Source organism: Dendrobates tinctorius, unplaced genomic scaffold (assembly GCF_039654945.1).
Source record: "Dendrobates tinctorius isolate UK_male_01 unplaced genomic scaffold, ASM3965494v1 ptg000009l, whole genome shotgun sequence".
Classification (NCBI taxonomy): Eukaryota; Metazoa; Chordata; class Amphibia; order Anura; family Dendrobatidae; genus Dendrobates; species Dendrobates tinctorius.
This window is the reverse complement of record NW_027361677.1, coordinates 21,122,535-21,135,227: the sequence shown is the minus strand read 5'-3', so window position 1 is coordinate 21,135,227 and position 12,693 is coordinate 21,122,535. Positions and strand designations below refer to the sequence as shown.

General features: G+C 42.9%; 1 protein-coding gene across 1 annotated transcript in view; it reads right to left on the bottom strand.

Annotated features, from left to right (window-relative positions):
- Positions 1 to 12,693, bottom strand: part of LOC141097011 (mitochondrial inner membrane m-AAA protease component AFG3L1-like) — a 41,360-nt gene that overhangs the window by 25,333 nt on the left and 3,334 nt on the right. The window contains exons 4-6 of the mRNA XM_073583988.1: positions 12,448 to 12,597; positions 11,898 to 11,966; positions 943 to 1,067 (exon numbers count right to left, since the gene is read on the bottom strand). Coding sequence (XP_073440089.1) covers positions 943 to 1,067; positions 11,898 to 11,966; positions 12,448 to 12,597 — 344 coding nt within the window. The remainder of the gene's footprint in view (positions 1 to 942; positions 1,068 to 11,897; positions 11,967 to 12,447; positions 12,598 to 12,693) is intronic.

Genomic DNA, 12,693 nt, shown 5'->3' with positions numbered 1-12,693 from the left:
GTGGACAGGGCTAAGTCTGGCATAATGTCCCACGTTGCGGGAGAGAAAAACGTGGAGGGATACTCGCCCGTTGCTGGTTTGGGGAAATCGGATCCTTTCAATAGGATGCGTTGCCCCTGTCTCATCTTCAAAAAATAATAAACACGGAAAAAATAGATGTCTGGGGAAAAGTACCAGAGATGTCCCTCGGTGCGGGAAAGGATACGCGGAGCGATGCTCAACGCGTGCTCGCCCGTTGTTGGTTTGGGGAGATCGGACCCTTTCTATAGGATCCGTCGCCCCTGTCTCCTCTTCATAGCGAGAGAACCGAAAAGGAATTAAAAAAAAAAAAAAAAAAATAGTCTGGAGAACTCCAGACTGCGTGTGCCTCCAAAGACACTAAGCATAAAACTGGTTTCCGCCCGGTACCGGGGCGAGGGTGTATGTGGCGGAGGAGGAGCTAACTTGTTTTTTGTATACCTAGTGTCAGCCTCCAGACGGCAGTAGCATACACCCACAGTCTCTGTGTCCCCCAATGAGACGAAGGAGAAATTAATATTCATTGCCCTCCACGCCTATGGGCATGGAATGCAGTCAATAGTAATTTCTCTGTAGCAGTGAGCACAGAAGTTAGTGCAGCAGCCAGCTCCTGCTTCTGTGACCCACTGCTCTGCCGAAACCACTCCCCCACCTCCACACCACAGCCAGAGCTGGTACATCCGGACTATAAGATTCTCCCCATTTTCCTACACATTTTTGGAGGAAAAAAGTGCGTCTTATAGTCCGAAAAATACGGTAGCTTTTATGTTATCTATTGTTCTGTGTTTTCAGCCACATGATGAAATGAAGAAAAAGGCAAACTGAAGTTTTCTTTATAAGAATTCATTATTTACCAGACATGATTTAGTAAATTGCCAGGTGCTTTCATTCCCCCCCCATTTTGTATCCAATCTATGAACTCACCCATCGCTTTCTGTGCTATATACAACAGTGATACGATCAGCCGGTTCGATCCCCAGATCCTGCTGTGCCATCTCCAGATTGCGCTCAAAGCTGTCCACACTGCCGATATTAAACCAAGCTTGTGCCTGAAATTTACAGAAGGATTGTATGTGAAATGTCACAGACTAAAAAATTGGGCCGCTGAGCAAAATGTTAAAGAAAACAAGAATGTAATGTTTGGGAAATTTCTTATCACTATATTTTATTCCCCCCTAACAGATAACCCAGAAGTTGAAAGTTGGACATTTTTCCATTTCATTTGAAAAAAAATAAACTTTTAGAAATTGATGGCAACGACACATCTCCAAAAAAGTTGGAACATGATTTACAAATAGCTTGAAATGTAAGAGGTGCTAGCGAAAACAATCTGGGGATTAATTTTTAAAAGAAAGGGTTAGAGAGGCAGAGTCTCCCAGAAACAAAGATAGTCAGAGGTTCAAAAATACGTGAACAATTGCATCTAATTGTGGGACAATTTCCCGAAAAATGTGCCTAAAAGTAAAGTTGCGAAGACTTTGAATCTACAGCACGTAATATCATCAAGAGATTCTGAAGAAATGCACATGCACAAGGGACAAGGCAGACAGTCAATATTGGATACTCGTGATCTCTCGGCCCTCAATTAATTACAGAAATGATGCAGTCATGTAAATCACAGCAGGGGCTCAGGAGTAATCCAGATATTTGTGACTGAACACAGGTCGCCGTACAATCCACAAATACGAGTGAAAGCTCCATCATGCAAAGAAGAATTAGTAAATCGCCACAACCCAAAAATGCTGCTGTCTCCCTCAAGGCCAAAGCTAATTCACAGTGGACGGAGCCAAAATGGAAAACTGTTCTGTGGTCAGAGGAATCAAAATGAAAAATTCCTTATGGAAACCATGGATGCAGTGTTCTGCGGACTCAGTTTGGGGAGGGACCATCCAGCTCGTTATTGTGGAGGGGGACCATCCTGCTCGTTATCGTGGAGGGGGACCATCCAGCTCGTTATCGTGGAGGGGGACCATCCAGCTCGTTATCGTGGAGGGGGACCATCCACCTCGTTATCATGCAGGGCTGTGGAGTCGGTAAGCCAAACCTGCGACTCAGACTCCTCAATTTCCCTTACACCGACTCCCACATATATTGCTTATATTCAAGTGAAAAATTTATTGTAGTACACTGTGAACATCAGACACTTAATCATTTTTATGATACAATAATAAAGATATTTAGATAGAACATAATATATATTTATTGGAATACAACTTTAGAACACAAAAAACTGTAATAAATTGTAAATATCTAATACACTATGTAATATCGATTGCATATATAACACTGTGTAATAAACTATGTAAGTGGCAAAAAACAGTTTTCAACAAAAACATACTAAATAACATTTGTGCAGTCTGTGAATTTGTTCTAAGAAATCGAATTGCCTCCATCAGATCCTCCTTCATAGATGACCTCAAATCTGACCTAATAATTTTAAAGCCAGAGAACAACCTCTCTACACTAACTTGGGTTGGAGGCAAAGCCGTAACCACATGGGAACATCTCTAACAATTTCCGGGTATAAAGGAATTGCCTCATGCACAGTTAGTTTTGATGAGCGGTTGAATTTTTCTATTTCTTTGAGAGCAAGTGAAACATTTTGCTGAAATATGGTTAATGTGCTTGCTATAGGAGACGGAGTGAAGTCTTTTTTCCTTGCGGCAACACTTTGCCTGCTCCATGTCATCCAAATACTTGTCAAAGTCAAACTCCTCATCTGATGAGGATGAAGATATGGCAGCAGTAGGTAGCACTGTCAGGACCAAAGTCCTCTTGCGCCTGGCAGTCCTCCTGTAGGCCACTCATCCTAACTGCTACCTTAGTCAGAGCTTCTTTTCCTTTAGTAAGCTGTTGACTTGGGTCCACATAAACAGCTGCCAGAAAAATTTTATTTTCCAATAGCTGTGTCTCTCTCCATTTCATTGAAGCAGAAATGCCATCTGCGATTAAACCTCCTCTTTGGGAAAAGCAAAATAGCAAGTTCTTCCACTCCCTTATGAAAATGCCAGGAGTTAAATCCTCAGCTTGTAATTTTTTAGTCACAGTAAATGGGTGGTTAAGCAATTCCTTCAATTCAGCCACCTGTGTCCATTGACCTTCATTTAGGGTTACCCGAGGAGGGTTCGCCATATCTGTAAGAAACGGTTTTAGTTCAAGCAATTGCTCAATCATTAAATATGTGCTGCCCCACCGAGTGGCTTGATCAACAATTGCCCCGTTCCCAGCACGTCTCTTCAAGATGGAATCAATTTTAGGGGTTCTGGCGGCAATAGCCAATTTCCTCACTTTTCCAATGTGATTTCCAGCATGTCCCTCTTGCAGACTATCTCTTATTGCCAGCTGCAGCGTGTGCACAACACAACGCATGTGATGAATAGGAAAGTGTTTTGAAACACCTTCAACAAGATCATCTATTTCTAAAGTATAATTTTGCTGTTCTGTAGTAATATCTGTTAGTTCCTCAGTTACATGAACAGCACTATGGCCTTCCATCTCAAAAATACTGAATCCTAAATTTTCTTCTAGCTGTTGTTCATTACCCTCATTCATCAGTTTAATTGTACTTATGTTTGAAGCATTGTCCGTTACAATAGCAAGAACCTGTTCTTTTTAGTTCGTAATCTTGCAGGACTTTTTCCACTAAGGCCTGGAGAAACTGGCTGCTGTGTTGAGCTTTAGTATCTTTTACTGCCAATGTCTTGGTAACAATTTTTTTGTTGTCACAAACATATCGAACATTGATGGCAAAATAGTTCACTCTGTGACGTGTGCAGGCATCCATTTTAAGAAACATGAAGTTTCTTTTGAGAGTCTTTTTAAGATCTTCCTTTTGTTTAAGGGCTTCTTCAATCACTAATTTTCTAATACTTTCTCTTTCCAGAGAAACACCAAGTTTGCGGGCCATTTCTCCATTAAAAGCTGGTCGTGCAAATAGTGATAATGGTACACCGTCCTTCACAACAAGCTGTATGAGCTGTCTTTTAAACATATCTGCTGTCATTGTTACAGTAACTTTGTCACTCACAAAATATCTTGTTAATGATGTTTGAGATGCTCTTTCCTCCTCATTTGCCTGGCAGGAAGTGCTGGGTGCGGGTTTCTTGGTGCTGCTGTTATCTTTCTCAGTCACAGCTTTGAAAACTTCTGGGTGGAAGCGTTGTAAATGTCTTTCTAGATTGGAAGCTTTTGTAGGAGCATTTTTATCACTGCCTGAGTACGTGCTGATTTTGGCATCACAGCATTTGTTTTCCTCTGGGTCACTTGTCATACATTGACACACAAAATATTTTTCATCTTGAGTCACTGTGAAATGCTCAAATACAGCTGACTTCATGGGAAGCTTCTTAGACATTTTGTAATCATATAAATTCACTCTCAAAATAATTTTGTCCTATAAAATAAAATAATGTATATTATAATTCCAGCAAGAACAGGGAACCATGTACAGTGGGGAAAATAAGAATTTGATACACTGACAATTTTGCATGTTTTCCCACCTACAAAGAATGGAGAGGTCTACAATTGTACACTTCACGTGTGAGAGACAGACTAAAAAAATCCAGAAAATCACATTGTATGATTTAAATAATATGCATTTTATTGAATGAAATACGTATTTGATACAATAGAAAAACAGAACTTAATATATTTGGTACAGAAACCTTTGTTTGCAATTACAGAGGTCAGACATTTCCTGTAGATTCTGTTTCTCTCAGTTGAAGTGTACCTATGATTAAAAATTTCAGACCTCTCCATTCTTTGTAGGTGGGAATCGACAATGTATCAAATACATATTTTCCCCACTGTATAATTTTAGATAGAAATAAAACAAACTTTGCATAAATCAATAGTACAGATGACAAATATAAAGTTTGTAAAATATGTTAATAGATAGCTTTACTTTGAATTTCCAAGGCTTTTCTTATTAGGGTACAGCTCACTAAATGCTTCACAGTCTATGAAGAGGGGAGGAGGGAGGGAGCAAGTTTGTTGTGTATCATTCTCCAGGAACAAAGAAACTGATAACAGAGCTAATAACTTGATGTTTTGGCTTCTATACCTATACAAGTCCTCATATAAGTCCTCATCAATCCTGTTGCTGTATTTTCCCTGTATATTGTATGTATACTGTATAAAAGCTAGCTTCCCAAAAGTATATGAGCTCAAAGAAAAAACAAACAAGCATCAAGCATACAGAGAGAACATACAGTATACTGGACTATTGATTTATGCACAGTTTATTGAAAGTTTAAATATGCTTTAAGAAGTAATTACCTTAATCTTGTTATCCTGTTCACTCTATCAATTCTTCTGAGGTAAGTGCCTTCCTTCTTTCTGAATATGTTTACTTGTCTGTGCTGTACCCTTGTCTGTGGAGGAGGAGCTTCACTGGTGCTAGAGTTCACCACTGACACCTCAGCTGCTGCGAACCTCATACTGCACACCCCTACACTTGAAAATAAAGCCTGCACCTTAAGAAGATGTGGTGGTGAATGCAGTCTATTTATTCCAACTATCAATTGATGTTGATGTGTTACTGAAGACGAGCAATGCCTGTCCTGGGCGTCCTTTTGGGCAGCTATGAGGTGTCCCTGACTGGTGCTAAAAACAAAACAAAACACAAGAGTGTAAAGGTACTGTCACACTTAGCGATGTACCAGCGATCCCGACCAGTGATATGACGCGGTCAGGATCGCTGGTACATCGCTAAGTGGTCGCTAGTGAGCTGCCACACAGGCAGATCTCACCAGCGACATCGCTGGGGACGGGGATCGCTACTTACCTGTCACACCAGGCGATCCTGCGTCCTCCCGCCCGCGTCCACACGTCGCTCGTCGTCACAGCAGGAAGCGCCGCAGGAAGCTGACGACGAGAAACAGTCCAGCCTGATCTCGCGCGATCAGCGATAACCAGCGGGGGAGCGGGTTGTAAGTATCAGACACAGCGATATCGCTTAGTGTGACAGGCCCATTAGTCTCTGTGCTATCCGGCTTTCATTGTTTTTGGTACAGATAAGATATGGACAGACAGATATGGATAAATGGATGGAGCAGATTTCTAATCTGCTTTTGCTATTGAAAACATTATGAGCTCAAAAACCTTTCAGGTGATGCGGTTTTTTAACCCCTTCACGACCTTTGACGCCACGTAGGCGTCATGAAAAGTTGTGCCAGAACGACCCATGATGCCTATGTGGCGTCATGACTTTAAAGCCCCGCTGCGGGTCGGGTGACCTAGGTCACTGAAAGGTCACCCGACCCGCAGATACAGGGGGCTTTGTTCTTCGCCACAGGGGGCGTGGCTTCGCCCCCACGTGGCTATGATCACTCTGATTGGCTGTTAAAAGTGAAACAGCCAATCAGAGCGATAGTAATATTTCATCAATGAAAATTGATGAAATATTACAATCCAGCCATGGCCGATGCTGCTGTAGCATCGGACATGGCTGGAGACACCGATTCCACCCCCCCCCCCCACCGGCGATCGCCCCCCCGCAACTGAATGACAGCGGCGATCTGCCCCCCTCCCATTCCCTCTGCTCCCCACCAGCTTCCGATAACCCCCTCTCACCTCCCCCGGCACCTTCTAAGTCCCCCTGTCGCTCCCGGTGTCCGGCGGGTCCGGTTCATGGGCGCCGCCATCTTGAAAATGGCGGGTGCATGCGCAGTGCGCCCGCCCGAATCTGCCGGCTGCAGATTCCATTCTTTATTTTTGATCACTCTCACAGTGATCAAAATGAAAGAAAAAGTAAATAAACCCCCCGATTATCACCCCCATAGGTAGGCACAACTAATAAAGTAAAGAAAATATTTTTATTTTTCCATTAGGGTTAGGGTTGAAAAGAGGGTTAGGGTTGAAAAGAGGGTTAGGGTTGGAAAGAGGGTTAGGGTTGGAAAGAGGGTTAGGGTTGGAAAGAGGGTTAGGGTTGGAAAGAGGGTTAGGGTTGGAAAGAGGGTTAGGGTTGGAAAGAGGGTTAGGGTTAGGATTGGAAAGAGGGTTAGGGTTGGAATTAGGGTTAGGGTTGGAATTAGGGTTAGGGTTGGAATTAGGGTTAGGGTTGGAATTAGGGTTAGGGTTGGAATTAGGGATGTGTTAGGGTTAGGGCTGTGGTTAGGGGTGTGTTGGGGTTAGGGTTGGAGTTAGAATTAAGGAGTTTCCACTGTTTAGGCACATCAGGGGGTCTCCAAACGCGACATGGTGCAACCATTGATTCCAGCCAATTTTGCGTTCAAAAAGTCAAACGGTGCACCCTCCCTTCCAAGCCCTGACATGTGCCCAAACAGTGGTTTACCCCAACATATGGGGTATCAGCGTACTCAGGAAAAATTGCACAACAACTTTTGGGGACTAATTTCCCGTGTTACCCTTGGGAAAATAAAAAATTGGTGGCTAAAATATTATTTTTGTGGAAAAAAATGTTTTTTTCATTTTCACGTCTGCATTATAAACTTCTGTGAAGCACTTGGGGGTTCAAAGTGCTCACAACACATCTTACATACGTTCCTTGGAAGGTCTAGTTTCCAAAATGGGGTCACTTGTGGGGGGTTTCCACTGTTTAGGCACATCAGGGGCTTTGCAAACGTAATTACGACCGCAGACTATTCCATCAAAGTCTGCATTTCAAAACGTCACTACTTCCATTCCGAGCCCTGACGTGTGCCCATACAATAGTTTTCTCCCACATATGGGGTATCAGCGTACTCAGGACAAATTGGACAACAACTTTTGGGGTCCAATTTCTCCTGTTACCCTTGTGAAAATAAAAAATTGCGAGCTAAAAAATCATTTTTTGAGGAAAAAAAAATTATTTTTTATTTTCATGGCTCTGCGTTATAATCTTCTGTGAAGCACTTGGGGGTTCAGTGTGCTCACCACACATCTAGGCAACTTCCTTATGGGGTCTAGTTTCCAAAATGGGGTCACTTGTGGGGGGTTTCCACAGTTTAGGTACATCAAGGGCTCTGCAAATGTAACATGATGCCCGCAGACCATGCCATCAAAGTCAGCATTTCAAAATGTCACTACTTCCCTTCCGAGCCCTGACGTGTGCCCAAACAGTGGTTCCCCCCACATATGGGGTACCAGCGTACTCAGGACAAACTGTACAACAACTTTTGGGGTCCAATTCATCCTGTTACTGTTGTGAAAAAAAATTGCGGGCTAAAAATCTTTTTTTTTTTTGAGGAAAAAAAATGATTTTTTATTTTCACGGCTCTGCGTTATAAACTTCTGTGAAGCACTTGGGGGTTCAAGGTGCTCACCACACATCTAGATAAGTTCCTTGGGGGGTCTAGTTTCCAAAATGAGGTCACATGCCGGGGGTTTCTACTGTTTAGGCACACAGGGGCTCTGCAAATGTAACATGACACCCTCAGACCATGCCATCAAAGTCAGCATTTCAAAATGTCACTACTTCCCTGCTGAGCCCCGACGTGTGCCCATACAGTGGTCCTCCCCACATATGGGGTACCAGTGTACTCAGGACTAACTGTACAACAACTTTTGGGGTCCAATTTATCCTGGTACCCCTGTGAAAATAAAAAATTGCGGACTAAAAATATTTTTAAGAAAAAAATATATTTTTTTATTTTCACGGCTCTGCGTTATAAACTTCTGTGAAGCACCTGGGGGTTCAAAGTGCTCACTATGCATCTAGATAAGTTCCTTAGGGGGTCTAGTTTCCATACTGGGGTCATTTGTGGGGGAGCTCTAAAGTTTAGGCACACAGGGGCTCTCCAAACACGACATGGTGTCCGCTAACGAATGGAGCTAATTTTCATTTCAAAAAGTCAAATGGCACTCCTTCCCTTCTGAGCCCTGCCGTGCGCCCAAACAGTGGTTCCCCCCCACATATGGGGTACCAGCGTACTCAGGACAAACTGGACAACAACTTTTGTGGTCCAATTTCTCCTGTTACCCTTGTGAAAAAAAATAGCGTGCTAAAAAATCTTTTTTGAGGAAAAAAAATGATTTTTTATTTTCACTGCTCTACGTTATAAACTTTTGTGAAGCACTTGGGGGTTCAAAGTGCTCCCTACACATCTAGATAAGTTCCTTAAGGGGTCTAGTTTCCAAAATGGTGTCACTTGTGGGGGAGCTCCAATGTTTAGGTACACAGGGGCTCTCCAAACGCGACATGGTGTCCGATAACGATTGGAGCGAATTTTCCATTCAAAAAGTCAAATAGCGCTCCTTCACTTACGGACCCTGCCGTGCGCCCGAACAGTGGTTTATGACCACATATAAGATATCTGTGCACTCAGGAGAAATTGCCCAACACATTTTAGGATCCATTTTATCCTGTTGCCCATGTGAAAATGAAAAAACTGAGACCAAAAGAAAATTTTTGTGAAAAAAAAGTACTTTTTTTTTTTTTACCGATCAATTTGTGAAGCACCTGGGGGGTTCAAAGTCTAGGACGACTTCCTTGCGAAAGACAGAGTCTCTTTTCATTATCCCTGATGGAGCGCGGAAAGGTCACCCGGCGTCAAAGGCCACCATTGCTCGCTGGATCAGATCGGCTATCCTGGAAGCCTACCGTGTTAAGCGTCGCGGAGCCCCTTCAGGTATCAGGGCCCACTCTACTCGGGCAGTGGGTGCCTCCTGGGCGGTGCGCCACAGAGCTTCCGCACTGCAGCTTTGCAAAGCTGCAACATGGTCATCGGTTCACACGTTTGTGAAATTCTACAGAGTCCACACCTACGCTTCGGCGGACGCCAGCCTAGGTAGACGGATTCTGCAGGCCGCGGTGGTGAGTCCGCTGGCCTGATGGAAGTTTGTTTCCCACCCCAGGGACTGCTTTGGGACGTCCCAAGGTCTCTGTGTCCCCCAATAAGGCGAACGAGAAAACAGGATTTTTGGGTTGCTTACCGTAAAATCTGTTTCTCGGAGCCTTCATTGGGGGACACAGCACCCTCCCATGTTTTACAGCTCCTGTTCTTACTTTGGTTGAATGGTTACAGTTGAGTTTATGTTGTCAACCTATTCTGTTACTTCTCCTACTGCTTTCTCACTAACTGAGGAATTCTCTGCCGGTCGGTGGGGTGTACACTGCGGAGGAGGAGCTAACTTTTTTTGTGCATAGTGTCAGCCTCCTAGTGGCAGCAGCATACACCCAAGGTCTCTGTGTCCCCCAATAAGGCGAACGAGAAAAATGGTTTTGTAAATATTGTTGTAAAAATGAGAAATCGCTGGTCAACTTTTAACCCTTATAACTTCCTAACAAAAAAAAAAATTGTTTCCAAAATTGTGCTGATGTAAAGTAGACATGTGGGAAATGTTATTTAGTAACTATTTTGTGTTACATCACTCTCTGGTTTAACAGAATAAAAATTCAAAATTTGAAAATTGCGAAATTTTCGCCAAATTTCTGTTTTTTTCACAAATAAACGCAAAAATTATCGACCTAAGTTTACCACTAACATGAAGCCCAATATGTCACGAAAAAACAATCTCAGAATCGCTAAGATGCGTTGAAGCGTTCCAGAGTTATTACCTCATAAAGGGACACTGGTCAGAATTGCAAAAAATGGCCAGGTCATTAAGGTCAAAATAGGCTGGGTCATGAAGGGGTTAAAAATCTGATCTGCTTTTGAAGCTGAAAAACATATCCTCAAAAAGCACAGCAAAAACGCTGTGTGTGAATGTAGCCTTAGATCAGGAATAGAACATTTCATAACTTTCCCAAATTCCTATGAAAAAATATTCAGCACATTCTGCATTGAACTACTGTACCCAATTTATTATACATTTTAGGAGTCGGTCCATTTTATACCGACTCCACCAAAATGAGCTCCGACTCCACCTCCACAGCCCTGTTATCATGGAGGGGGGACCATCCAGCTGGTTATCGTGGAGAGGGACCATCCAGCTCGTTATCGTGGAGAGGGACCATCCAGCTCGTTATCGTGGAGAGGGACCATCCAGCTTGTTATCAGCACATAGTTCTGCTTCTCTGATGTATGGTGCTGCATTAGTGCCTATGACAGGGGAAGCTTACACATGAGAGGCACTATCGATGCTGAGCATTACATAGAGGTGTTAAACATTGTCTGGATGGAGCAGATGTTGTTCAATTTCAGGGAAGATCTTGCATATTTAATTGAGACAAGGGTAAACCACTTAATGTACCCATCACAATAGCATGGCTCCACAGAAGAGTGCAGGTGATGAACTGGTCACCTACAGTCCAGATGTTTCACCAACAGAAATATTTGGTGCATTATGAAAGGAAAAATCATGCAAAGACCCCGGACTGAGGATCAGCGAAAATCTGACATCAGACAAGAATGGGTTAACATTCTTCTCCCAACAAGCGCAGTCAAACAACTATATAAATCAGAGATCAGAATGCAATGCTCAGACTGGCCGGCAGCTATCCCGACCCGAGTGTGAAAACAGCATGCATTTTTAAACAGCTGTGACGTTCAGGTTGAGAGAGCCACCAGCCAGTCCATGCATTGTTTTCCGATTTATATGGCGGTCTGACTGCGCCCAAAACTTCAGCAATTGTCTCTTCACTTCCCAGACATTTACAGACTGTTGTAAAAAGAAGACACAGCCCAGGCATAACAGATGTGTCGCTGCCATCATTTTCAATAATAAGTTAATTTTTTCAAATTAGATGGAAAAATGTCCAAAATTGAATTTCTGATCAGAGCCCTTTGTTCTGCTGTCAATAAAATATGGCAGTAAGAGATTTCCAAATCATTGCATTCTTGTTTTCTTTACATTTTACTCTGCTTCCTAACAATTTGGAAATTGGGATTATACAAAGACAGACTAATAAAATCCACTTCACGTGCTGGAAGCAGAGTGCCGAATGTTACAGCTGGAAACTTGCCATCGGCGGCAGGTTGGATGATCGGTGTTATTACCTCGGTGGAGGCCCCATGCGCAGGAATCACTTTTACATATTGCTTATTGACAATTTCTAGCCGACCAACCTGCAGTGAAGAGAAATAAAAATCATCATATCAGTTACGTTTTTACCTGTCGTAATTTAGTGTATCTCCAAAGATAATCAGTGCAGGAGGTGTCCAGCATCCTCTTAGCTCTACTTTTGTCGATGCCTGAATCAGTCTTGAGAGGATAGTGCTACTCAGAAAGGGCTGGCAAAGTCTTCTTGATAAATGAGCAGTCTAAAATAATTATAGCCCCTATATAACATAAATATGGGCAGATATTTATTGATGGACCCCGGGAAATATCACAAAAATCAAACCTGCAATGAATGTGACAGAACAAAACAAGGATCGATTTTATGTTGTATAAGTGTATCTCCTCTGAAGATAAATGGTGCAATGTAAGCAGCTACTTATCTCCATCCTTATAATAAGTGAATTTCCCTATGGACGAAAGTAGACAAATACATCAACCTGCCCACATGCCACAAGAGCCAGACACGCCGGATTCGCTGGCACTTACCAGCCCTCTTTCCAGGTAGAGATGGACAAACTCCTTCCAACTAATTTCCTTTCCCGAGTCTCTAAGGTAAAAAACTGCAAAACCGGTGACCAGTCCGGCTGCGAGGAACATAAGGCTGCGGAAATCTTTATCATCCCATGGGAATTCGCCCTGTAGTTACAAATCAAGAGGAACAAATGTTAATATTTGGGAGTCGATGCCGATTACCTGGAGTGTTCGCCTCTGGCATCATTAATACCAAATCCG